This window comes from Eucalyptus grandis, chromosome 3 (genome assembly GCF_016545825.1).
Source record: "Eucalyptus grandis isolate ANBG69807.140 chromosome 3, ASM1654582v1, whole genome shotgun sequence".
NCBI classification, from domain to species: domain Eukaryota; kingdom Viridiplantae; phylum Streptophyta; class Magnoliopsida; order Myrtales; family Myrtaceae; genus Eucalyptus; species Eucalyptus grandis.
In genome coordinates this window covers 13,283,069-13,310,378 of record NC_052614.1, presented here as the reverse complement: position 1 = coordinate 13,310,378, position 27,310 = coordinate 13,283,069, and the positions used below count along the sequence as shown (strand labels likewise).

The following is a 27,310-nucleotide window of genomic DNA, read 5'->3' as shown; positions in this document are numbered from 1 at the left end:
GTCCCCACTGCCCCCATCAAGCCCTCTACTTCTACACCTGAGCTACCCACTGTTGGTAAAATATGGCTTCGAATTAGGTAGAACAATGAAGACAGATATTTAGAGTATTCAAGTCGGACTTTGGGGCGTGATGTCACTTTCTTTAAGGATTTATTTGCCTCACAAAGTTACTAATGGTCACCAGCAAAAATCCTCCAGGATACAACAAAGTCTCAAATGAGAATACTAGATAGTAATTCTACTATTACTCCAGAGTCTTTCTAGGAAAGCAATCAAAAAATTGGCTGCAGTTTTTTTCGAAAGAAGGTTCGAAAAATGATCACTCTGTTTCTTCCGAAACCGACAAGTATATATATAAAACAGTCTTAAAACACATAAACTCTTCATAAAAATTTCCAAAAAATATGAATAAACACGTCCTTTAGAAAATTGTTTGAATAAACAAATGCGACCCTTCGAAATAAGTCGAAAACTAAACAATTGCAACCCTTTGGGAAAAGTTGCAAACCAAATAAGTAATTTTTTCAAAGGTTGTCTTGAAAAAACATAAACAAAATTCGGAATAATAATTTTTTTAAATAAATAAAATTTCGAATTTTCATTTTTTATATTTATTTCCGAAAATTCTCAAAAACAAAGTGCAACCTTTGAATTGATTAAAAATTAATAACATGAAAAATAAATAAATAAATAACAAATGAATTAGTGCTAATTAAATTGTGAGAGCGCAGGTGTGCTAAGTGCACCAAAATGGCACAATTATTTGTGGGTATGGTGGGGTCTAGCCCACCCAATCATTCCTTGATTTACACAAGGAACCCCACATTTATAAATTAGCCCACTTTCTCCCACTTTTCCTATGTGGGACAAGGAAAACGCACTTAGCTTGTTTTGACAAACAGACCTCCAACACCCATGACATCCTTGCTGTGCCGGGTGGGAGTTGAGCCTAGCCTTGAGATGAGCCGCCCTCACGCCGCCCTCACGCCGCCCCTACTATCGATGCCACTACTGGTCCGGTCCTGATTCGAGGCAATTCATCATTATATTGCAAGTTTCCATCGGCAACGGCCATATGCAATAAGCACTAGTCCACCAACACTGAGCTCCATGATCCCGATTCTGATCTGATTGCGACGAATTCAAATTTAGAAAGTTAATACTTAGATTAGGTAATTATCTTATTTGTTGTAATTATCTCATTTGATTTGAAATATTTGATTGCCTATTTTGAGTGATTTGGTATAGTTTGTTAAATATTCAAGTAAATATGAATATCCATAAAATCCGAAGAAATCAACTAACTTAACAATGTGCTTGGATCGCTACCGATCTCTAACTACAACATATGGCAGTACAAAAAACCCTCCATTCTATCCATAATTATTGGATATGATCGTCGATTTACCTGTTTTCAAATTTAAATGGATAACCTTCCATTGATATCCTTAACTACTCGGATATATTGTTATTTATTCCATTTCCGAATTTAAATAGATAAGATGAATTTTGTGGATTGCATTATTTAATAGAATAGTTATCACGTGGATATTTGGAAATGTAATTTGTAGGTTATCGTGACGATATTTAGGCGAAATGGTGAATGTGATACGTAAATTCTCAGTCCGTAACTTTTCTAGACAAAGGCAAAAGCTTAAATTTTGTATGTCGATCTAAACGGGGCTACACAGTGATCTGCTTTGGTCAAACCTTTTACGCCTGCTGCATCCCCTCTTTTAGGCCATAAGTTCATCCTATAACTCCAGACTTATCCAATTCGTACTTAGATTACCAGGCGCCATGAAGCACCGGAATAGTTCCTGGACTTAATAAAACTTGCGACGTCTTACTACTTCGCGATGAAATGAGATACATGAATTTCTATAGCATTAGAAGACCCTTCAGATTTATGCTCCTTCAAGCACGTTGCGCCTAAATCAAGAACACACGAAATTTTTTCTTGCCCATACTGACCCTCGCGTCTCTGGAATTCAGTACGCATCGCCCTTTTGCCCATCAAATCAACAGAGACAAAACACGAGCTAGTATGATTCCTTGTTAACAAACCTTTGCCAGTACCAGTGCCTCTCCCACACCACATTCATTGAGTCCAGTGGAATCCCCTTCGTCTCTGGTAAGAAGAGCACCACGAAGATAGTCATCAGGGCGATCCAAGAGGCGTAGAACAGGAAAGCGCCATACTTGAAGTGGCACAACATGGTCAGGAATGTCTGCGACAGCACGAATGTGACGGCAAAGTTCACGGCCACGCTAATGCTTTGCCCTGTGGGACGAATCTTCATGGGGAATATCTCGCTTGGGATGAGCCAGCTTAGGGGACCCCACGACCAGCCGAACCCGGCCGCATAGATGCACATCAGCACCAGCACTAGTATGGAGTAGCCCTTGCTGATGCGCTCCGTGCCAGAAGTGCCTGTCGTCGCAGCCAAGACAGATGCCACAGCAACCTAAACAATAAGCGAACGAGGTTTGAGGGCATATGTGGATCTATGATTACAAAGATTGACGTCGAGATGGGGGGATGGTTGAGTATAGTGATCGTACAATGTCTCAATGTAGTCTTGTACGTTGAGCATTACACCTTAAAATACTACACCTCTTCATTTTCTAAATCAGTGATCACGCCTTCGTGCATTGCTCATAAAGCTAGGGGCTAATTACGTACCTGACAGAGGAACATCTGCACTCCACCCTCAATGAACAAAAACCTCCTCCCAAAGCGATCCACCACAGACGTAGACACCACAATCGATCCCAAGTTCACCAATCCAAGTATTATGGCCGCTATCAGAGCGGAGTCACTCCCGAATCCCACGGACTGAAACAAAACGGGCGCGTAGAATGCAATGATGTTGATCCCAGTAAGTTGCTGAAAGAATGGGATCGCTATCGACATCACGAGGTGTGGCCTGTACTGCCTCTCGAAGATTGTTACGAAGGGCTCTTCCTTGGCAGCCCTTGCTATCTCGCTGGACCTGATGAGCTCTGCGAGCTCAGGTTCAATGTTGGTGTCGCGGCCCCGTACCCTAAGGAGTGCTTGCTTTGCTTGAGTGAGCCTGCCGCGCTCGACAAGGCTTGCGGGAGTGTCAAATATGAGGAGGGCGCCGAGGGTCATGATGGCGGCTGGGGCCACAGCGAGGCCGAGGGAGAGGCGCCACCCCCAGCTGATCTTGGCGGTGCCGTAGTTTATGCAGTTGGCGGAGACCACCCCGATGCCTATGAAGAATTGGAAGCCAGTGTTGAAGGCACCGCGCCATTTCGGCGGGGCCATCTCGGAGAGGTAGACAGGAGTTGCCTAGATACAATTCTCATCATTCACTAATCGGATGATGATTCTTCTTCCAAAAAGAAGGATATTTTGCATGAATCTAGTTTATATACTAAATTGAATATGAAATATGGATCTGGTTGAACTCCTATTTCAATTGTTAAATGATATCTTCAAACAAAAAACTAGCATATAAAAATTATTCTTGAGAATCTTAGTACTGAACATTTCTCTAGCCTATTAAGTCTACGCCAAACGAATGTACAATGAACCTGATCATCATAGCATCACAACACATTTACACGTCTTGTCAATGATATATCATATGAAACATATAATTATTGACAACGAGTCCAAATGGAAGATCTTTAATATCATAAACTTAGACTCTGGTTGTTTCACAAAAGATGAAAAATTTTGAAAAATATTTTCCTAAAAATAATTTATTGTATTGCTTGAAATAATTAATCAATAATTTTTTTATTATTATCAAGAATAATTTATGTCTAAACATTTTCTGAGCAATAAAAATATTTTTCTTTCATCCTTTTTTTATAAGAAATATAAACGATCTTTTTAAGAAATTATTTTTTCAATCCATTCATTTTTTTTTTTTTTTCAAAATAAGTGTAACCTTAAAGCCTTAATGTACCAGCAATTTCAGAATGGCTAAACCTTGACCATGAAGTGAGAAGTACAGGTCAGCAACCTTGATATATGGTCTTGAAAAAGGGCTTCTTTTCTTTAGAACATAATGAAAGAGGAAATGATCTAGTACCTGATTAGTAAAGCCGACACCCAATCCGAGCAAGATACGCCCGAGGATGAGCATGGCTATGTTGGCAGCTCCACCGTTGATGGCGGCCCCGGCAAGGAAGGTGCAGCCACCAACAACCATTATGTTTCTTCGACCAAACGCCGCAGTGAGGCGGCTCGCCAAGAGGGACGAAGCCAACCCCGCGATGTAGAGTGAGGACGTGAACGCCGTAAGGACTTGGCTATCGTACATGCAGTACATATTCGTTTTGGCCTCGGCAGCCTTCCTTAGTACCGATGGGAAGAATTTCTTCAAGAAGGGAGCCATTGTAGTGACACCCCCTACACAGATAAATTGCAAATTTGCACGATGTATATGTTAGTGCACTAAAATGTATATCGCTCTGTTTTGGATCCGTATTCCCTTAATGATCGCAATGAATCTCATCAAAAGAAATAGTTAAGAGCATTATCCACACACAATGCGATTCTTGCATAAATTTTTGCATTGACTAGGTTTTAAATGTCCTCACACAAGGCCCAAAATTGATGTCAAGGCTCGTGCACATAAGAGATTGTTGGTTGGCATTACATGAATAAATTCACTTGGGCATACATGAATTGACTAGTTGGCATAAATAAATTGAAGAGTTTATACTGTACACGAAGAATAAAGTCTATTTTTCCGTTTATGGAAATAATAATTTCTTTTCCCATTTTACAAACACTTTAAATTACCTAGGAGCAGTTACTTGAAACATAATATGGCTACGTATTGTGATTTGAAATCTACTTATATGAAAACAACACCATTGCTGTTTTCTAAAACAGTTCGATTTCAATAAGTTTGTAAATTTTCATTTTTCGTGGATTCCTATCACGAAGATACATATATTGGGTGGGTCTGAGTACCGTAGTTATTTATTAGCACGTGAAATAACCAAGGGGATCAAAAGAACACCATTAATTTTTTTTTTTTTTAAAAAGGTATGAAAATAAAGAGCAACCTATTTGCTTGGTTTCCAACATTCGACTTGAAAAACTCATGGCCTCCGCCGTTCCAGATAACGACGGAGCAATCCTGCTAGTGAGATTCGCAAATATACTTACTCATGTAATAATTTTGGGAATATTCCTTCGTATTGTCCTCACTACTGACCATTTTCAAAGGCTTAAAGAGCGAGCCAACCTATCGGCTCGTGCCCAAGTTACTTTTGGGATACGGACTAACAGTCCATGTTCATCTACGAAGCGCTATCACCATCTTGGGTTGGACAGTTTCTCTTTTTAACCCATGCGAAGACTTTTCATTTTGTTTTTAGTGCAATTTTCACCTTTCACTTTACACTTAAAAACTTGCATGTGTGAGAAGTCACATCACATTAAATGACTAATAATAGTCATTTTCATCTTTGACATAGTCATAGATTAGAAAATCGTATTGAATATTTTTTTTTTATGACTCAGGAAACCTCGAATAGCTGGCAGTTGACGGGCAAATCCTGAGGCCGCACGAGGGAACCACCACCCCGTGCAAGCGGTTAAGGCATCAAGTGCCTCCATATGGTTTCAAACCTCTTACCTTGCAGGCAAGGATCAACGGGGCCTTATCCAACGAAGCCACCGCAGCGGGTGGTAAAAAAATCGTATTGAATGTTGATGGTCACTTACTAGCACAATCCTAATTTACTCTGAACTATCCATCACGGTCAATATACCGATACTATAGCAATCAATTGAAGGATAAATAAAGTATATAAGAACCTCCTCACGATGGAAATAGCTTTTAACATTGAACTAACCATGTTACTTTTTCTTCGTGACAAATATACAAAAGATCACCATTCCAGGAGAGAGGTTGTGACATTATGTCACCATTAATGATGTAGCCATCAATCTTCAAAAATGCATCGGAAATGGCGTTTTCAAGATTGATGCGTCATTTTCATACCTAACTTCGGCAAAATTTTCTACCACCAACCATAATAGTAGATAGAAATATTTCACATATCACATTGTGATGCAAGGCGAAACGTGGAACATATGTTCCCATGGAATTTGACTTGTATCTAATAAGGTAGGATTAGATCATTGCGAATAATTTAATTTTGTATATTTTTCCTCGGTTTCAAACTATACTGACCTGACCATCCCACCTAACAAAACCTAGGAAAGAAAATAATTGGCAATCATTAAAGAAAACATGCAACCTCATATGTGATCACTGTTTTAATAAAGTGATTGGGCAAATTCTTTTTAAAAATAATTGAGATTAGGTAGACGAAATGCACTGCAACACCCATCTTTCTCTCTGTCTATTCCACATCTTAAATGGGACGGGCTACAGGCATCATTACCTTCCAACCCAGGAGGGGTCCACGCAAAGATAACGTTGGCATTAACTTTTCGAATATAATATATAATATATATTTAATTTTTAATGCATTTTCTTAAATTAATTTCCTGAGCCTGGATGGATGAACTAACAGTCAAACAACGCACTCTACTCTTCAAAAAATCCCACAACAGGCGATTCATCCAAACGACAGCAGCGGAAACCAACATCTACTCGAAGCAACAACAAGATAAGTCATGGGTTTTTCCGCCTCTACCGGAGCTGAAACTATGAAAGGTGCTGATGGAGAACAAGGGGGTTTCAATAATTGATTAAGCAAGGCGGTTGAATTCTGATGTTTTCGCATTTATTGCTCGAAGAAGACGCGATGATGATAGATTCATTCTGCCGTTTCGGGTACGAATATCTCGACTCGATCGTGCAATTAGAATGGTCCCACATCCGAAGCGCATGATGCGAAGTAAAATGAGGAAAGATCCTATGAACATCGGATGTGATAACCAGCACTTTTTCGAAGTAAGACGCCAAAATTTCACAAAAGAAACTGGATGGAGGAGAGGCAGCAGAAGACGCACCTGAAATCCCGATATCGTACCCGAAGATGAGGCCGCACGTCGCGGCCACGAAGCAGGTGATCACCACCGACAGTGTTATCCTGCCGCCGAGGCCGTCGACATTGCCGCCGTCGACGGCGAACCCTCCGACCGCCATCCTCTCTCTCTCTCTCTCTCTCTCTCTCTCTCGTGCCAGAGCAGGACTTTTGGGAGTCGCAAGACTGGGTTGCGTCGTGTCACGAGACCGGCATTTTATAATGACTTGCGGGGGAGAGGCGTGTAAGATAATAGCTTCAAGTGGGTCATGTGCCCGAGAAGGTAATGCACTTCGAGTAAATGCCGGGTCTCACTCGCCCTATTTTGTTTTGTCTTGTTTTGTTTTGTTTTTTTGCTTGTTTTTTTTTTTTTTTTTTGGCGATGCCGGAATGCCGATAAACCCGGATTCATACAAAAGTTTCGTGGGATTAGGTAAAACACGAGGCAAGAGGTTGGGTGGCTTAATCGGAACATGGAGTTATTCGCTTTCAATAGTGTTAAAGACCGTGCACGTGTCGTACGTCTAATCTACACGTTAGCATCACTTGTCCGATTGGACTTTTAATATATCGAGTATAGGTTTATAACTTAATTGGCAAGTGATTGACATATTTAGAAACTAATTAGTGTCGTACGTCTAATCTGCACGCTAGCATCACTTGTCCGATTGGACTTTTAATATTAGAGGCCAAAAGTATAGATTTATAACTTAATTGGCAAGTGATTGACATATTTAGAAACTAATTAGTGTGTTATTTTTTCCGAAAAAAATTCCTAGCTTGGGAGCTAAAAAAAAATAAAATAGAGAAAGGTTGGTGCTTTTTCAAGCCAACTTTGATGAAGCCTATAACTTACATTTTGTCTTGAATGTTGACGTAGAACAATGGGCAAATGCTTATATAGAAATTTTCGAGCATCAAAGAGCCGACAGTCCCACAAATTAAAGAAGATTGCAGCATCTTTGAAGTTATAAATGGGTTACGATATTTGATTTGAAATTCATGCGTTTTCATTGATTTCAAGACGTCAAAGATTTCGGATGTATTTTATATATTCTAGCAACATTTTGAAAACTTTCCCTTTTATTAATATCTTTTTCCTGATTATGTTATTTAATTTTGATTATTTGATTATCTCCTAAATAGCGAACTCTCTATAAATAGGCACCTAAGATATTATGATTGGCTCTTCATTATTCAAATAACATCATGTCCTATCTCTTGTACATCTTTCAATTCCTATCAATTTTACTTGTTTATTTATATATTTATTTTTTTATGTTCCATGATTGACTTTGAGTTCATTGGCATTGCTTTTTTTTTTTTTTTTATCTGCTCATCTCGATGTAATGTGCTGTCGTTGTTTTAAGTTTAATGTTGAGTGAACTGTAATCCAACGCGCTTTAGTAATTAAACCACTAAACCAGATCAATGCCCTTGTAAGTCAACTTGAAATATTACTCCCTTCATTCAACTTGAAAATTATTTAGTCATGCAGCATATTAAAAGTAAAAGTTGAAACCCCCACAGCTGGTGCAATTACTGATTGGAGCCATGGAGGATTTTCCAGCTCAGGGAGTAGAGGTTACTCATTCAAATCCTACCAATTACAATAAATCTATTCCAGATAGAGGCCACTCGCATAAGCCAAATATGTTTGGACTTCATTGATTCGTGGAACATACTTGCGTGATATTTTATCCTCCAGGTAGCCGAGTTTCGACACCCCTTCTCCAACATGATATTAGAATGATTCCTTGCTGACAAACCTTTGCCAATACCAATGCCTCTCCCACACCACATGCATTGATTCCAGTGGAACCCCCTTCGTCTCCGGCAAGAAGAGCACCACAAAGATCGTCATCGCGGCGATCCAAGAGGCGTAGAATAGGAAAGTGCCGTACTTGAAGTGGCACAACATGGTCAGGAATGTCTGCGACAGCACGAATGCGCCTGCGAAGCCCACGGCCACGCTAATGCTTTGACCCGTGGGACGAATCTTCATGGGAAATATCTCACTCGGAATGAGCCAGCTTAGGGGACCCCACGACCAACCGAATCCGGCCGCGTAGATGCACATCAGCACCAGCACTAGTATGGCGTAGTTCTTGCTAACGTGCGCTGTGCCAGAAGTGCCCGCGGTCGCAGCCAAGACACATGCCACGCCAACCTAAACAATAAGCAAACAGGGTTTAAGGGCCTATGTGGATGTGTGATTTCAAAGATTGACGTCGAGATGGAGGGATGGTCGAGTATAGTGATCGTACAATGTCTCAATGTAGTCTTTTGTATGTTGAGCAATGAGCATTACTCCTTAAAATACTTGTTTTTTTTTTTCGGTCGAAACTCCTTAAAATACTTTACCTCTTCATTTTCTGCATACGTAGAATCACGCCTTCATGCATCGCTAATAAAGCTAGGGGCAAATTACGTACCTGACACAGGAACATCTGCACTCCACCCACAATTAACAAAAACCTCCTCCCACGACGATCCACAACAAACGTAGACACCAGAATCGATCCCAAGTTCACCACTCCAAGTATTATAGCCGCTATCAGAGCGGAGCTGCTCCCAAATCCCACAGACTGAAACAAAACAGGTGCATAGAATGCAATGATGTTGATCCCTGTAAGTTGCATAAATAATGGGATAGCTATCGACATCACGAGGTGCGGCCTGTACTGCCTCTCGAAGATCGTTAAGAAGGGCTCTTCCTTGGCGGCCCTTGCTATCTCGCTGGACCTGATGAGCTCCGCGAGCTCAGGCTCGATGTTGGTGTCTTGGCCCCGCACCCTGAGGAGCGCTTGCTTTGCCTGAGTGAGCCTGCCACGCTCGACGAGGCTTGCAGGAGTGTCAGAGATGAGGAGGGCGCCAATGGTCATGATGGCGGCCGGGGCCGCGGCGAGGCCGAGGGAGAGGCGCCACCCCCAGTTGATCTTCGCAGTGCCGTAGTTTAAACAGTTGGCGAAGACCACCCCGGTGCCTAAGAAGAATTGAAAGCCGGTGTTGAAGGCGCCGCGCCATTTCGGCGGGGCCATCTCGGAGAGGTAGACTGGAGCTGCCTGAGATACAATTCTCATCATTCACTAACTGGATGGCGATTCTTCTTTCAAAAAGAAGGGTGTATTGCATGAATCTCGTTTATATAGTAAATTGAATATAAAATATGGATCCGATTGAACTCATTTTTCACTAAAAAAGATTTAGTTATCATCTATTATTTATCTTTGAACAAAAAACTACTATATAGAAATTATTCTTTAGAATCTTAATATTGAACATTTCTCTAGCCTTTTTTTTTGGGGTCAAATTTCTCTAGCCTATTAAGTCTCCACCAAACTAATGTAAAATTAACCTGATCATAATAGGTACCATGATGAATTTACACATCTCGTCGATCATAAATATCATATGAATACATATAATTATTGACAAAGAGTCCAAATGGAATATCTGTATTCTAATTGATCATAAATTTATGTGCTATTTATTTCGTGGAAAATAGATGGTTTAGAAAATTATTTTTTGTATTGCTTAAAATAATTAGTCAATAAAAAATATTTTTGTTAATAATAATAATTTATGTCCAAATATTTTTTTGAATAATTTTTCGTTCATTCATTTTTATAGATAATTTAAACAATTATTTTAAAAATCATTTATAAATCATTTATTTTTCAAAAAAATAAATGCACTCTTAGAGCCTCAACGTACCAGCAAATTTCAGAATGGCTAAATGTTAATCGTGATATGAGGAGTGCAAGTCAACAACCTTGATACATGGTGTTGAAAAAGGACTTATTTTCTTTAGAACATAATTAAGCAGCAAATGACCTACTACCTGGTTAGTGAAGCCAACACCCACTCCAAGCAAGATACGCCCGACGATGAGCATGGCTATGTTGGCAGCTCCGCCGTTGATGGCGGCCCCAGCAAGGAAGGTGCAGCCACCGAGAACCATTATGTTTCTCCGACCAAACGCTGCAGTGAGGCGGCTTGCCAAGAGGGAGGAAACCAACCCCGCGATGTAGAGTGAAGACGTGAATGACGTTAGGACTTGGCTATCATAAATGCAGTACACATTCGTTTTGGCCTCGGCGGCCTTCCTTAGTACCGATGGGAAGAATTTCTTCAAGAAGGGAGCCATTGTAGTGACACCCCCTACACAAATAAATTGCAAATTTGCACCATGTACATGTTAGTACACTAAAATGTATATCGCTCTGTTCTAGATCCGTATTTTCTTAATGATCGCAATGAGTCTCATCAAAAGAAACAGTTAAAGAACATTATCCTCACACACTGCAATTCTTGCATAAATTTTTGCATTGACTAGGTACTAATTGTCCTCACATCAGGCCCAAAATCGATGTCAAGGCTCGTGCCCATAGGAGATGGTTGCATTATCTAACTCATCATGTTACTTCTTCTTCATGACAAATATACAAAAAATTACTATTTGAGGAGAGAGGGGCTGTGAAATTATGCCATCATTAATGATGTAGCCACTAATCTCGATGCATCCAAAATGGTGTTTTTGAGATTGATGCATCATTTTCCCACCCATCTTAGGCAAAAGTTTCTATCACCAGTCATAAGAGTACATTCGACCAAATAAAAAAAAGACCATAACAATACATAGATATTTTAAATATCACGTATTGATGTAAGGTGCAACATATTTTAATACGGTACAGCGAGACCATTGGGAATAACTTTATTCTTTCTATTTTTTTCTCTGTTTCGAATTATACCAACCTAGCCATCCTCCTTGATGAAGACCACGGGAAAGAAAAAATTGGCAGTTATTAAAGAAAACATGCAATTCATACATAATCACTGTTTTAACTTCCTGAGGATGGATGAGCTAACAGTCAAACGACGCACTATACTCTTCAAGAAATCCCACATCATGCGATTCATCCGAACGACAGCAGCCGAAACCAACATCTACTCGAAGCAAAAACAAGACAAATCAAAGGTTTTTCTGCCTGTACTGGAGCTGAAAGTATGAAAGTGCTGATGGAGAACATGGGAACCTTTAAAAAATATTCACGATATTTAGTATCTTATCAATGGCTTCCCTTGCATTACTAGGTATGAGTGGTTTTCTTGCAGAATTGATAGTATTTTTTGGAATAATTACCAGCCAACAATATCTTTTAATGCCAAAAATACTAATTACTTTTGTAATGGAAATTGGAACCAATGAAAAAAATGAGATCACTTCTTATGGATTCGTTGAAAATGATTCTGATCTAGTTCATGGCCTGCGAGAAGTAGAAGGCGCTCTGGACCACCACCCCATAGCATGTTGCCACCAAAAGCATAACCCCGTGTTTCATCTAGAGAATCTCTTAATTTTTCCAGAGCAACTAGAAAGAGATTATTTAACCATAAATAATTTGGTTCAGATGTAGGGTACCTATCTAGAAGTTTTTGCAACTCCATCATGTATATGAATCTAAGGTTTGAATCAATTCATAGGGTCTTAACACGGGAATTCCTATCAACAATAAAGAAAAGAAGAGTAAAGCTGTATTACACACACAAAAACTAGATAAGATCCTTTTTTGGCTCTATCTTTAGCCCTATGTCTCTTATCCCTAGGAGGTCTTCCTCCGCTAGTAGGTTTTTTTTCGGAAAACTCAATTTATTCAGGAGCATCCGTCAACAAAAGGATCACCTTAAGATGATCATCTCATGGCTATTGAGAACAAATCAAATCAGATGGTTCTATTTCTCAATCTTTCTGACTTGCTCCTTCGGAACCAAGGTCGAAAAGATTGAAAAAAAATCAGTCATTCACAACCACTGATGAAGGATTCCTCGAAAAGTTAAGGATTAGTAATCCCTTTTAGGAATCGAAAGAATTGAACGAAGAGCCATATGAGGTGAAAATCTCATGTACGCAGTAATGGTGACTTATTTGTCAACTTTTCCACTATCACCCCCAAAAAATTGAATTCTGCCTTACGTAAAGTTGTCATAGTACAATTAACCTCTGGATTTGAAATCACTACTTATATACTTGGTATTGGCCATAATTCACAAGAACATTTTGTAGTCTCTTTGAAATACAGGGTTTTTTGGTTTTGTCGGTGCTTGAAACAATTTTGTCTTCTTTATATTACTATATCTCTAGAGTCAATAATTTTATACTAGGAACTATAGAACTCAATCACTTGCTACTGCTACTCTTTAGTTTTCTATTGAGGTCTATCCTATAGAGATACTCAAATTGGATTGGTGATCGATTTCTAGATTTCATCATAAACCTAATTGATTAAGCAACGTGATTGAATTTTGATGTTTTCGCATTTATTGCTCGAAGAAGACGCGATGGTGATAGATTGATTCTGCAGTTTCGAGGACGAATATCTCGACTCGATCGCCCAATTAGAACGGTCCCACATCCGAAGCGCATGATGCGAAGTAAAATGAGGAAAGGTCCTGAGAACGTCGGATGTAATAACCAGCCCTTTTTCGAAGTATTACGCCAACAGTTCACAGAAGAAACTGGACAAAGGAGAGGCAGCAGAAGACGCACCCGAAATCCCGATGTCGTACCCGAAGATGAGCCCGCTCGTTGCGGCCACGAAGCAGGTGATCACCACCGACAGCGTTATCCTGCCGCCAAGGCCGTCGAAGTTGCCGCCATCGACGGCAAACCCTCCACCCGCCATCCTGCTCTCTCTCTCCCACTTTCTTTCTCTCTTTCGAGTGAGAGCAGAGCAGCACTTTTGGGAGTCCTCCGTCGGAAGCGAATGATGAAGGGAGTCGCAAGATTGGGCCGTTGCGTCGTGTCACGAGGCCGGCATTTTATAATGACTTGCGAGGGAAAGTCGTGTAAGGTAGAGCCTCAGGCAGGTCTCACTCGCCCTACTTTTTTTTTTTCCTTCGCGATGCAGGAGTGCCGATAAACCTGGATTCATATAAATGTTTCGAGGGATTAGGTAAAACACGAGGCAAAAGCTTGGGTGGCTAGGTCAAAATATGGTGTTATTTTGCATTCAATAGTATTAAAGCTCGTATACGTGTTGTGCATCTGATCTGCATGCAAGCATCACTTCTCTGATTGGATTTTTATTATATTGAGTATTGGTTTATAACTTGATTGAGAAGTGATTGATATATTTATAATCTGATTGATGTCCTACTTGTCCCGAAAATAATACTAGCTTGGGAGCTCGAAAATGAAATAGAAAAAGATGGGTCCTTTTTCAATTCAACTTTGACCAAGTCAGTAACTTACATCTTGTCTTGGATGTCCCATCTTTCAATACCTATCAGTTTTACTTGTTTATTTATTTATTTATTGTTCCATGATAAACTTTGAGTTCATTGGCATTGTTTTTCTTTTTTTAAAATTTTATCTGCTGATCTCGATGTAATGTGTTGCCTTTGTTTTATGTTTAATGTCGAGTGAACTGTAATCCAACACGCTTTAGTAATTAAACCACTAAACCAGACCAATGCCCTTGTAAGTCAACCTGAAAGATTCCTCCCTACTTACTACTGGAAAATTATTTAGTCATGCAGAATATTGAAAGTACAAGTTGAAGCCCCCACAGCTCGTGCAATTACTGATTGGAGCCTTGGAGGTTTACTAGGTCAGGGAGTAGAGGTTACTCATTCAAATCCTACCAGTTACAATAAATACTCCAGATAGAGGCCACTCGCATAAGCCAAAAATGTTTGGACTTGACTGATTCGTGGTACTTGCATGATATTCTATCCTCCAGTAACTGAGTTTCCACACCCTTCTCCACCATTATATTAGAATGATTCCCTTGTTAGCAAACCTTTGCCAATACCAATGCCTCTCCCACACCACATGCATTGAGTCCAGTGGAACCCCTTCGTCTCCGGCAAGAAGAGCACCACAAAGATCGTCATCACGGCGATCCAAAAGGCGTAGAATAGGAAAGCGCCTACTTGAAGTGGCACAAGATGGTCAGGAACGTCTGCGACAGCACGAACGCGGCTGCGAAGCCCACGGCCACGCTAATGCTTTGCCCCGTGGGACGAATCTTCATGGGAAATATCTCACTCGAAATGAGCCAGCTTAGGGGACCCCACGACCAACCGAAGCCGGCCACGTAGATGCATTTCAGCACCAGCACTAGTATGGCGTAGTCCTTGCTGATGCGCTCTGTGCCAGAAGTGCCCGTCGTCGCAGCCAAGACACATGCCACGCCAACCTAAACAATAAGCAAACAGGGTTTAACTTTAAGGGCTGATGTGGATGTATGATTTCAGAGATTGACGTCAAGTTGGAGGGATGTTTGAGTATAGTTATCGTATAATGTCTCAATGTAGTCTTGTATGTTGAGCATGTTAGAAATTTCCTAAATATGGGCTTAGACTAATTAATTGGTTTTCAATTTTAAATGATCAAATTAATGGATATTCCAATATATGTAGAACCCTTTAGTGATCTTGTTGAAATGGATTTTGGTATCTATCAATAATGAGTCTAGTTGAGTAGTAAAGTGTTGGTAATTGTATTTAATTGAAACTTGAAATGGGAATAGCCCAATTGGCACACTAAGTGATTAGCATTTGCAAGGTCCCATTTCTAGTTTAAAATGATACGTTATACCTATCAGTTGTTTTAATCCCATAGAAAGTTGCTATAATGAAATATTTCACAGATTGGCATTCTAATAGATCATTGATTCCTAATCAAATTGATTTAGTTCTTTTAAGTAAAGTAATGGCTCAAATAGGTTTGGTCTAATTTTGCTGTGCATATCTTTTATGGTATTTTACATTCATATATAAATCTGATTTTTTTCTTGATTATTTGGTTGTTTATGTTGATTAATTTTGATATTTATGATTTTAATATCAACATGTGGTATCAAAACAAAATTAAAATTCTTTTAAAACCTGAATATTGTCGTAATTATTTCATGTGATTTTTTTTTTTATCAATCGATTTTGAAACCTTAGGACTTTTGTTCTACATGTTGAGTTCCTTCCAACCGTATATAGTTTGTATATTTTCATTGAATATTGAATGAGAGTTTCAAATTTGAATTTCTAGGTTTCATAATTTGAAAAGGTTCTAAAATTTTCAAATTACCCCGAATGATATATGTTAGAAATTGTTACATGGGTGTATATATATATGTTTTAGAACATTTTGGTTGCATTAAATTAATGTTTTTGGCTCAAAATCGAGAAAACCCAATTTCAGCCATGGCTGTTAGATCCGAAATTTGAAGCTTGGATCTGAACGATTTAGTTTGTTATTTTTTTCTTCAATTAATTCACTCCAATCAATGCATAATGATGTTAGCATTAAAATCCATGGGCATGTGGGGGTGCATGTGGGGCCTCCGAGGACCGTTTTGTTCCAACAATTTTAATTAATATGCCTAATTTTTAACTTCTGTTTTTTTTTTTTTTTTTTTTTTTTTTTTTTTTGGTATAGTTAATTTTAATTTTGGCATATTTGAATATTTATTTGAAATTATTTATTGTTATCCACAACAACAACAACAACAATAATAATAAATTATTAGTATTATTTATTGTTCCCGAAAATGATGGAGCGATCATGCTAATGGGATCCACAAGTATACTAATGTAATAATTTTTCGAGTGTCCCTCGGCATTGTCCTCGCTATTGACCATCTGCAGTGGCTTAAAGAGCGAGCCAACCGATCGGCTCGTGCCCCAGTTAACTTTGGGATCCGGACAAACAGTCCATTTTCGTCTTCCAAGCACCATCACCAGCTTAGGTTGGATAAATTCTCCTTTTAACCCATGCAAAGACTTTTCATATTGTTTTTAGTGCAAGTTTCTTGCATGTGTAAGAAGTCACGTCGCACTAAATGATTAACAATAGTTATTTTCTTCTTTACCATAGTTATGGATTAGAAAATCACGTTGATGCTAGTGGTAACCAACTAGCATAATCCTAATTTACTCGGAGCTATTTATCACGATCACTATAGCAATACTATGGTAATCAATCAAAAGATAAGTAAAGTATATAAGAACCTCCAGATGAAAACATCTTTTCACATTCAGAATCATGGGATACATCCAATTCACCACATTACTTATTTATGACAGATATACAAAAGTTTATTATTTGAGGAGAGAGGGTCGTGATACTATGTCACAACTAACGAAGTAGCCACCAATCCTGGAAATGTGCATTGAAAATGGTGGTTTTGAGATAGATACATCATTTTTGTACAAATCTTGGACAAAAGTTTCCATCACCAACCATAAGAGTACGTAGAAACATTTCATATATCACACTGTGATGTAAGGTGGAACATGGAACATAAGTTTAAATGGATTTTGACTTGAATCTAATAAGATACAGCTAGATCATTGAGAATAACTTAATTCTATATATTTTTTCTCGGTTTCGAACTATATTGACCTAACCATCCCAACTAACGAAGACCCCGGGAAAGAAAATGATGGGCGATCAGTAAAGAAAACATGCAATTTCATATGTAATCACTGTTTTAACCAAGTGATTGTACAAAATCTTTTAAAAACAATTGAGATTAGGTAAACGAACTGCACCGCCACACCCATCTCTCTCTTTATCTATTCCACACCGTGAATGGGACGGGTAACAACATCATTACCTTCCAACCCGAGAGATTGACATCAGCTTTTTTAATATAATATATAATATATATCATTTTTTTAAAATTAATTTCCTGAGCGTGGATGGATGAGCTAACACCGTCAAACAACGCGCTCTACTCTTCAAGAAATCCCACATCATGCGATTCATCCGAGCGATAGCAATCGAAACCAACATCTCCTCGAAGCAAAAACATGCGAAGTCAATATGGTTTTTCTGCCTGTACTGGAGCTGAGACTAAGAAAAGTGTCGATACGTGAACGTGGGGGCTTCAATAATTGATTACGCAAGGTGATTGAATTTTGATGTTTTTGCATTTATTGCTCTAAGAAGACACGATGAAGATAGATTCATGGGATAATGCCACAGATGGTCCTAGAATCTTGGCTGAATCTGTAATTTGATCCATAAAATTTTAATTTATTCAATGTAATTTTGAACTTTAATCCAATCATTAAACATTTTCATACGGATGTGAACTAGATTGAATATGTATAAGAAGTTGATGGACCGCATTAAATAAATTAAAAGTTCTAGGACTACATCACATATTGAGTTAAAATTTAGAGGTCACATTGAACAAATTAAAAATTTAGGAATCAAATTGCACATTAAACCAAAATTTAAGGATTATTTGTGTCAATTTCCCAATTTTGATTCTACAATCTCGAGTATGAATATCTTGACTTGACTGCCCAATTACAATGGTCCCACATCCAAAGCGCATAATGCGAAGTAAAATGAGGAAAGAACTTGATAATATCGGATGTAATGTCCAACCTTTTTACCGAGATTTCACGAAAGAAACTGGTCAGAGGAGAGGCAGGACGCACTTGAAATTCCAGTGTCGTCCCAAAGATAAGCCCGCTCGTCGTGGCCACGAAATAGGTGATCACCACCGAGAGCATTATCCTGCTCCTGAGGCCGTCAGCATTGCCGCAGTCGACGGCAAATCCTCCTATCGCCATCTCTCTCTCTTGCTATCTTACTCTCTCTATCGAGTGCGATGTTATAGATGAAGCCAATTTTTTTTCAAGGGGATTTTTTTTTATTTTTTCTATTAAATGTGCTTTTAGGTTAAAAGATATACCTTTATATTAGCGGTATGAAGACGCTAGCCGTTAAGACGTTGAAAAATAAAATAGAGAGGCGAGAAAAAGAGAAAAGAAAAAAGAGGGTTTTTTCTTTGTAAGGATTCTCAATTTCTTTATACTTTGATCTTGAGAGAAGATTATCATTATATTCTAACTTTCTTCGAAATCTAATGGATTCACAGAGTGCCTCTACACGGAGAAATAGCCTAGGTTTGTGTGAACTTCAATAGTAAATTTTTTGGCGTATTCTTTTGATTATGTTCTTTATTATTATATCATATTTGGTGAATTGTTTGTGAGTTTTTTCTGGAATTGGTGTGCGATTATGCAACAACTAGTATCAAAGCCTTAGTTGGCAAATCGAGAACATCGAGAGTTTTTCGTTGACATTCGATTGAAAGCAAATAGTATGTTAGAAGATAAAATCAAGATTGATAAGTTCAATGGACATGATTTCGGATGGTGGAAATTCTAAATTGAGGATTATCTTTATCAAAAAAATATCTATGCACTACTTGAGGGTTGGAGACACAAAATGGTGGAAGTAGATCTGACAACAAAAGCTAGATGGAAAATTCTTGATTGAACCACATCGAGAAAGCAAAAACTACAAAAGAAGTCATGGATATTCTAATGAATATTTATGAGAAGTTACATCAAATCAAGTACTTTTGTTGAAGAAACTAGTTAATATGAAATTATCTAACCGAGGTTTTGTTGAATATATTAATAGTTTTATACAAGCCACAGGTCAATTGGAATCCACAAACATAAGTTTAGATAGGAAGCTTCAAGCTTTATTATTTTTATGTTTCCTTCCAAAAAGCTACAATACCGTAGTACAAGCAATTTTTAGATTCCGTGAATTTATGCTTTTGAGACAATCTTTATTATTCAACTTTGTTCATGGAAGGAGTCCACTCATCTATACTTATTTAAAGAAAGAGATTTATCTCCTGATCTCACACCCTAAATTACTCCAAAACCAAGTTATGATAATAATCTAAATCTGAATTAATCTTAAGTAAATCCATAGGCTATTTTCATAGTTTGACACTTAAAAGTGAAAATCACGATTAGCTGTCAACTCTCACTATATATATATAGTTAGTTAATTGTCAAAAGAAAAAAAAATGCAATTTTGCTTCTTTTTAACGAGGAAACCGTTCATCATTTGAAACTTTACTTGGGGGCTGGAAGACAATCCGGCATAAATGGAGTGATTGGATCTAGTTGTCCCTTATTTAAAAGATCCGATTCCAATCTAATACAAGCTAATCAAATTGGCATTTTAGAGAATATTGCATTCCCTGTACATCCGACGCTCTCTCTATTATTCCACGTGAATCTTAATCGCCCTCTCTAGAATCATGCCCTCGAGAGGAAAGACCTAGTAATTGCATTTTTATTAAATCCGCCGCCAATATAAAGAAATTCTTACACTATTTATTATTGAATGGATTGTCTGACCGAATTTTTCCACGCGCCGCCCATCCAACGTTATTGGATGTAATAATAATCTAGTAATTTAAACGGTTGACCTCGCATTTGTCGACATCAAACGGTTTCCTAGGGAAATGGGCGTTGTTGGCTACTACGGTGGTAGCTGGTCACGTGGGGAAGCGTTCCAGTGGCAGTGGGTGCACCTTAACGCAAAAGCTAATCTAATCATTTAAGTAAGAGCTAAGGCGCGTTAGTTGCTGTTCGCAGACGGCATTTTCTTCTTCCATTGCAAAGAATTAATACAATCAGTCCTATGGACCTAAACAAGTCCTATAAAAACTTAATCCTAGACCTTGCTAGAGCCTCCCAATTCTTATGTAAAATAATTAGAAAGTAGAGTCCAGGAGGGACTAGAAAAATATATTATGTAGTCACCGATACTTCAAAATAAAGAATGCAATCTAAAAGCTAGTCATGTTAGCGAACAGAAGCAGATGATCCTTGGTGATTGGAAACAATCCCAGCATGATAAGGAACTCTTTAACACAAAGGTATCATTTAAGTGACAGCTAAGGCGGATTAGCTATTCTTTGCACTACGCATTTTCTTCTTCTATTTGCAAAGAACTAATATAACCAATCCAATCCCTTTAGTGCAAGCACCTTTTGCCTGCCTAATGACATCATCAAACATACACTCGGTTCACTTTTCACTTGACGGGTAAAACTCGCCGCGAGTATGGAGTTGAAACGACAAATGGAAATTTACCAAAAGGAGTGCTGGTTCTTGGTGTTAACGTGTATGCGGATATGGGGCTTTTCACGGCAAAAGACAAGAAAGGCACAAGGCAAGGGAATTTACAGTGAGTAGCTCGTGTCTTACCAGTAGAGGTGGCGTATCGACCCATATTTTAACTCATACTTGTTAAGTAGGGTGAAATATGAGTAGCCTAAAATTTGAAATATGGTTTTAATAAAGCTAAGGACAATTAATGATGAGTTTTAGTGGATTTATCAATAAACCAACTTTCGCCCAATTGATCAAAATGTAATACTCTCTTGTGCTTGTGCCCAAGTTCTTAGTGGCCTTGCGCATGTATCTGGCTCCCACACCCAAATCACTAGCATCTAGCTCAAGTCCATTGAGATCAGACCTAATTCCTCTATGATTGGGTCCCAACTGACAAATGCTAGCCTAGGTCCCTTGAGGTCGGGCCTAAGACCCTAGTGGTTGTGTTTGGGTCCACAAAGGCTAGGTTCGAGACCTCGGTGCTGGTGCTTGATTCCATGGCCACTATGCCTAGCTAGTCGGCTTTCGCACCCAAGTCATTGGCACTTAGCTTGGGTTCACCAAGGTCGAGCCTAATTCCTCAGTAATCGAGCTCGAATCCACAAAGTTTTGAGGTGAAGGCCAAGACCTCGATGCCTATGCTGAGGTCAATAGAGGCCTAGCCCAAGTCCCTTGAAGTCGAGCCACAGACCTTGTGCTAATGCTTGGGTCCTTGGTGGCACTACCTTGGTATTTGGTTCTCGTGCCCTACTCATTGGTGTATGGCTTGGGTCCATCAAGGCCTAGCACTGTTCCTCAACAGCCTTGTCCACATAGGCTGGGCTCAAGTCCCTTGAAGTTGCACCTAAAACCTTGGTGCCCATGCTCAGGTCATTTGCAGCCATGCTTGAAACCGAGCATTGTGCCAAAGCAATTGACGCCTGGTTCTATCCATCAAGCTTGGGCCAAGTTTCTCCGATGTTCCACATCTCTAGGAACGCTGTGATGACGATCTCTGTGGTGCTCTTCTTGCCGGAGACCGAGGGGTTCCATTGGACCCAATGCATGTAGTGTGGGAGAGGAATCGGTACTGGGAGAGGAATCGTACTAGCTCGTGTCTTGTCTCTGTTGATTCAAGGGAGAAAAAGGGAGATACGTACTGAATTCCAGAGACACGAGGGTCATTGGGGGCAAGGGAATTTCATACGTTTTTCATTTGGGCGCAACATGCTTGAAGGAGCACAAACCTGAAGGGTCTTCTAATACCATCGGATTTTATGCAACATTGGATCTTGTTAATGAGCAATGGGCTTTCGCGTCCTCCTTTTGTTGTGGGCTTGAAGAATCCCAAATTCCTAATAATATAGCCTACTAGCAAAGGCAGCTCAAAACTTAAAAACAACCCCAATGCGAGTAGTTTTGTGATTTCACCTATAGCTCCCGAGTCAAGCCGATTTCAACCCCTAATGGAACAATTTTGGCCCAAATTGACTCGTAAAACCCTAGAATTTGGGAACCGAAGTTGAAAATTTGACTATAGAATGCAGGATCCTAGTTTACATGAATGTTCTTGCGTATATGAATACTTGGATTGTCATACGTAAAGATTATGGGCATTTAAAGAATCAAAGCATTGAAGATAACCTCTTCCCTGGTGAATTTTCATGACTTGTAAATTCAATGATCTTGCTATGATATTTTCATTTGTCAATGCAGGCTAGCCTTTCATATTTAGAATAAATTGTCTATCTTGATATGGTTACTAATCCCTTTTGCCACGGGCAAACATCCACGTTGAGATTGTTCATCGCTTTATTTGTGGAGGTCGAATCGGAGATAGTGTTGTCATCAGTCGTGTTCCCACCAATCTCCACGTTGCAAAATAGCTTTTTATTAAAGCACTGGGTTGCGATAGATTTCTTCTTTCGATCAAGCTGGGGCAATGACTTTAATATGGTTTTGTTCTGCGATTCTCTTTCTTCGTAACGTCGCCCTATGTTTCTCCTCGGACAGCCACGATCCGATTTGGTCCTAACCGACCCGGATCGAGCCAAAATCAGACCCGCACGATCCGGCCCATTCCGGCCCGCTAACCCGTTCTCGGGTCTTCTCTTATCTTGCTCTCGAAGTCGGCGAACCCTTCGGACGCTCGACAAAGCTAAAGCCCCAGCGGAGCATCTCTCTCTATCTCTCGCCGGAGGAGGAGAAGAAGAAGCAGCAGCGGCGGCGCGCAGATGTCGCATTTCGGAAGATCAGGGCCGCCGGACATCGCCGACACTTACTCGCTCCTCATCCTCAACATCTCCTTCCGTAGCCCTCTCCTTCCCTCTCCTCCGCTTCCCTATCCCGACTCTCTGTCTCTGTCTCTGTCTCTCTCTCTTTTTCAATGCCTTTACGCGGTTGTTTCGCAGGGACCAGCGCCGACGACCTCTTCCCTCTCTTCGACAAGTACGGCAAGGTCGTCGACGTGTTCATTCCCAGGGACCGGAGGTACGTGTGTTTCCTCTGCTCCGTTGCCTTTTGCTTCTTAGGTCGCGTGCTGAGGGTTGGGGATTTTGTTGCCGTGCTCTGATGTGGTCGCGCAGGACTGGGGAATCGAGAGGGTTCGCGTTCGTGAGGTACAAGTACGCGGACGAGGCGCAGAAGGCGGTGGACAAGCTCGATGGTGTCGCTCTTGTCTCTGATTTTTAGTTCCTTCGGTGACGAGGGTTTCTGTTTGCTTTGTGCGGGGAACGCTTGGATTGGCGTTTGATTTCTTGTTCGGTTTTCTTGTTGGAAGGGAGAGTCGTGGATGGGAGAGAGATTGGGGTTCAGTTCGCCAAGTACGGTCCCAATGCCGAGAGAATGTAAGCTGTCCGATTATCTCACCTTTAAGTTTTCGAATTGTTCAAGATTGTGCCTCTTTTCGGTTAAAATACAGGGCAATGCCAATCTGGTACGAGCTCACTGGAGGGAATTTGGTTTTCTTGGAATAAACCTCGAAATGGCACAAGTTGCTATGACCTTGTTAACATGATTCTGTCAGTGGAGGATTCGTTTTGCAAAATAACCTGTAAAAGATGGCCTAAAGAAAAGGAAAAAATAGATTTCTTGAATAACTTCGCTGTCAGTTTCTTGTTATTGATTCTTCTGATGAGCTTGGCCTCTATTTCGCAACAGTGATAAGGGGAAGATTGCTGAACCGGTTTCAAAGATGAGAAGGCGGTCGAGAAGTCGCAGTCCTCGTCCAAGGTACGGTTTAAGTTTGTTAAGTTAGTAAAGTTACACAAACTGTGTGTATGCAAATTGGTTTAAGTTTGTTAAGTTAGTAAAGTTATGCAAGTTGTGTCTATATATACTAAAATGAGAAAAATTCTACACTTGATTATAAATTCGGGTTTAATGTGTTGACAACTGTCTGTAACTCACTATTGCTATAGTTGTTGATTTGTGTTTGAGGTGAAATTTCAAAATCACTTTTATAGAATGGTTAAGATACTTTGTCCTCTAATACTTACATAAGCCTGTTTACTAGCTTCACAATTCATTTATCTCTACATATCAAGAGTTAATAAAGGTTGCTGTAACTTTGATTGTGATTTAATAAAGGCAGCTGAAACTTTGATTGGGATCCTGATTGAATGAGAAAATAGGCAGGGTCAATTTACCATTGAAATCATGATGCTACAGTGGATAGAGGACCCATGACTAGAGCTCTTTGATGTACGAAGGATTAAGCCATCTAATTTGTTTTCAATGACTTGTGGAGTGTTTGAAGAGGAAAGGGAGGGAATTTCTCCTTAGTTTACCTCTATATGACTGGACACCTGTCCCTTTGGGTTAACAATGTCACTGCTAATTTATTTTATAGGTTCCCTCCGGGCCTCATGAAAATCAAATTGCGAACTTTGTGCATAATCCTTACCATCCCTTGTTAGTTGTCTGCACGTAATGAAAACAGTTGATCAAGTTCATGGAGAGAACTGATCCTATGGAGGAATTAATGCTGTTAACAATGATGTGAGAAGCTTGTTTACACATCTTATGGCTTATGGAAAATATCTATACCTTTTTAAAGATACAAATCATAATATATGTTTAACATTTAAATGACATTAGAGGCAATTACTTTTAAAGAATTGGGGTGTTATATATTGAATTTGTTCTCAGTAATCCAATGTCAAGAAATAGAATTACGTTCCAGCTGAATGCTGCAGCTGAATCTGAATGGTAAAACCACAGTCACTCGTGCATATAGTAAATTTGATTCGTTATTCTTCAGTTAGTGGATAGGACTTTCCCATCTTTTCTTGAGATCTAAGCAACTAAGTTTGGAAGTGCAATTTCCAGAAAAATGTTGGGAGTGCAGTTACATTATGGTTGCTCAAACCAGCTAAGCAACTGGTCCTCATTTTTATTACGTTGGAAAAAAGATTAACTGGATAATTTGGACCATAATTAAGGGATAAAACACATCAGTGTAATCAATCATTGAGTGACAGAATTGATTATGAGAATCAGCTGACTGATAAAACAATTTGATGATTGAAGGGCCAAATTTAGGGTTTTGAGTTGAAGTCCAAGGTTTCCTCAATTTAAATGAAATTTAGGTTCTGAGTCTCGTAATTACAAAATCCAGTGTTATAGTAAAGAGCATAGTCAATTTCATGTAAAATTGAGTGGGTTCCATTTTCCAGTGAAAAGACAGCATCAGTTGCAAGACGAGGACTGATTGAACATCTGCCAAAAGATTTAGAGCTCAATTGATCAGTGGGACAATGGGTAACACATCGAGGACTTGTTTTGCACTTTTCCCAAAACTATTTTTATAAATTTGTGCTGGATGAAGAGCTTATGAACTTAGACTTACTCCATCAGCACTTGATGATACAGCCTAATAAGATTGTAACTGTGTCGCCTTTAACTAAGATGTTCACACATGAAATTGTAAACTCCCGTGACCTCCTTTTAACAAGTAAGTAAGGTGTCAATGTGGTGTTGCTAATTTCTTTCGGCAAGTTCCCATTATGCCATTGAGTTGTTGGTTTCTAGATTCCCTTTTTTGGTTGTTTAAGCTTTGCAGTTCAGATATTAGGTGACATCTGATTTTGTTGCACCTTGTTCTTTTGTTTGTAGCAAAATGAAAAAAATAACAGCAAGTAGCAGTTAACCCTTAACCATCTTAATGAGTACTTGCATCTTGCAGAGTTGCAAGTAATTCCTCTCATTCTTTACTGCAACTGACGGTACAATGGATTTTCAGGTACAGAGACGAATATAGAGACCGTGATTACAGGAGGAGAAGTCGCAGTAGAAGTGGCGGACGATATGATCGCGACAAGTACAGAGACGGGGGAAGGAGTTACCGTCACCGAAGTAGGAGCTATAGCCCAAGTCCTGATCGTCGCAGAGACCGAAGGGCACCCAAACATGATGATGAGGACCGAAGTCGGAGTGGATCATACACAAGGTGAGGCCCTCCTTATTTCCCTTTAATGTTTCTTTTGGTCACTTCTTGTTGAGAATTTCTATCTGATTGGAGTTCCCCAATTTTCAGTTCATCCCGGAGCCCGCAGAAAGCCAAATATGAGAGGAGTCGCTCTCCAAATCAGAGACCTTCTACACTTGAAAGTCCTGATGTACGAAATGGTGAAAGAGATTCTCAGCTCCAAAGAGATGCGCCCAGTGGACGTCCTGCCAATTCCGCTGGTGCATCTCCACGTAGTCCATAGATCGAGTGGTAAAATCACGTGAATGGATTTTGTCTCACTCTATTGCAACTATTTGATCCTTATGTCTCTGTTTTTTCATGTTGCCTTTTTAGGAAAGATGAGTGCCCCAGGTCGTGGGAGTCATTTTTGCTCGACAAACAATTATACTTTATCCTGAGTTGCTCTTGATTGGGTGGACGGATACTTCGTTGCGTGCAGTGATTTAGATGTTAATCCTAGGTTTAGTCGGGCGTTATGTTTTCCTTCTTTGAAGGCAGCTAGTCCGTCTTTTCTGACCTTGGTGGTTATTGTGATACTCTGATCTTATTCTTGTGCTATAACGTGCATTCATGAAGTCCATTTAAAGCCTTTATTGTGATGCACTTGTTCATAGGTCTCTGGCTACACTTTAACTATTGTCGATGGGGTGTCAGTTTAATCATACGTAATGCACATGGACAATGAGAGAATCGTGGTGGTGATGATCCTGCACTTTCGTTAGCCATTTTTTGGTCATAATCCACTAGCCATCTCCGAAGGTGGTCCGCTATGAGTGCTCTATGGTTTTTCATTCCTCATGAAATGATGCTCCTGAATTTAGTATTGTTTTTATATCCTCACAGCGGTGGGTGTGCCAATTTGGCATCCCTTCTTTTGGCAATTTTTTTGGGTCTTGACAAATTTGCATGAAAATGGGT

At 39.6% G+C, this 27,310-nt stretch overlaps 3 protein-coding genes across 4 annotated transcripts; 1 reads left to right on the top strand and 2 right to left on the bottom strand.

Annotated features, from left to right (window-relative positions):
• Positions 1–1,734: 1,734 nt before the first annotated feature.
• On the bottom strand, positions 1,735–7,227 carry LOC104447943 (sugar transport protein 5). The gene is made up of 4 exons (XM_010061693.3): positions 6,977–7,227; positions 4,068–4,387; positions 2,687–3,316; positions 1,735–2,468 (listed from the first exon to the last, which is right to left on the bottom strand). The coding sequence occupies exons 1-4, from the start codon at positions 7,110–7,112 to the stop codon at positions 2,043–2,045; spliced, it is 1,512 nt and encodes a 503-aa protein (XP_010059995.2). The 5' UTR covers positions 7,113–7,227; the 3' UTR covers positions 1,735–2,042.
• Positions 7,228–8,434: 1,207 nt separating this feature from the next.
• On the bottom strand, positions 8,435–13,771 carry LOC104447942 (sugar transport protein 5-like). Its single transcript, XM_010061692.3, has 4 exons — positions 13,544–13,771; positions 10,835–11,154; positions 9,426–10,055; positions 8,435–9,160 (listed from the first exon to the last, which is right to left on the bottom strand). Exons 1-4 carry the CDS (start codon positions 13,677–13,679, stop codon positions 8,735–8,737), a joined length of 1,512 nt encoding a protein of 503 aa, XP_010059994.3. The 5' UTR covers positions 13,680–13,771; the 3' UTR covers positions 8,435–8,734.
• Positions 13,772–23,056: 9,285 nt separating this feature from the next.
• Positions 23,057–27,003, top strand: LOC120291124 (serine/arginine-rich splicing factor SC35-like). 2 transcript variants are annotated; one of them, XM_039308092.1, is made up of 8 exons: positions 23,057–23,232; positions 23,334–23,412; positions 23,508–23,587; positions 23,702–23,768; positions 24,082–24,153; positions 26,165–26,371; positions 26,459–26,641; positions 26,726–27,003. In XM_039308092.1, the coding sequence occupies exons 1-7, from the start codon at positions 23,157–23,159 to the stop codon at positions 26,631–26,633; spliced, it is 756 nt and encodes a 251-aa protein (XP_039164026.1). In that variant the 5' UTR covers positions 23,057–23,156; the 3' UTR covers positions 26,634–26,641; positions 26,726–27,003. The 2 variants fall into 2 exon arrangements, with proteins under 2 accessions (XP_039164026.1, XP_039164025.1); XM_039308091.1 differs by having other exon boundaries at positions 26,459–27,003.
• The last annotated feature ends 307 nt before the right edge of the window (positions 27,004–27,310 follow it).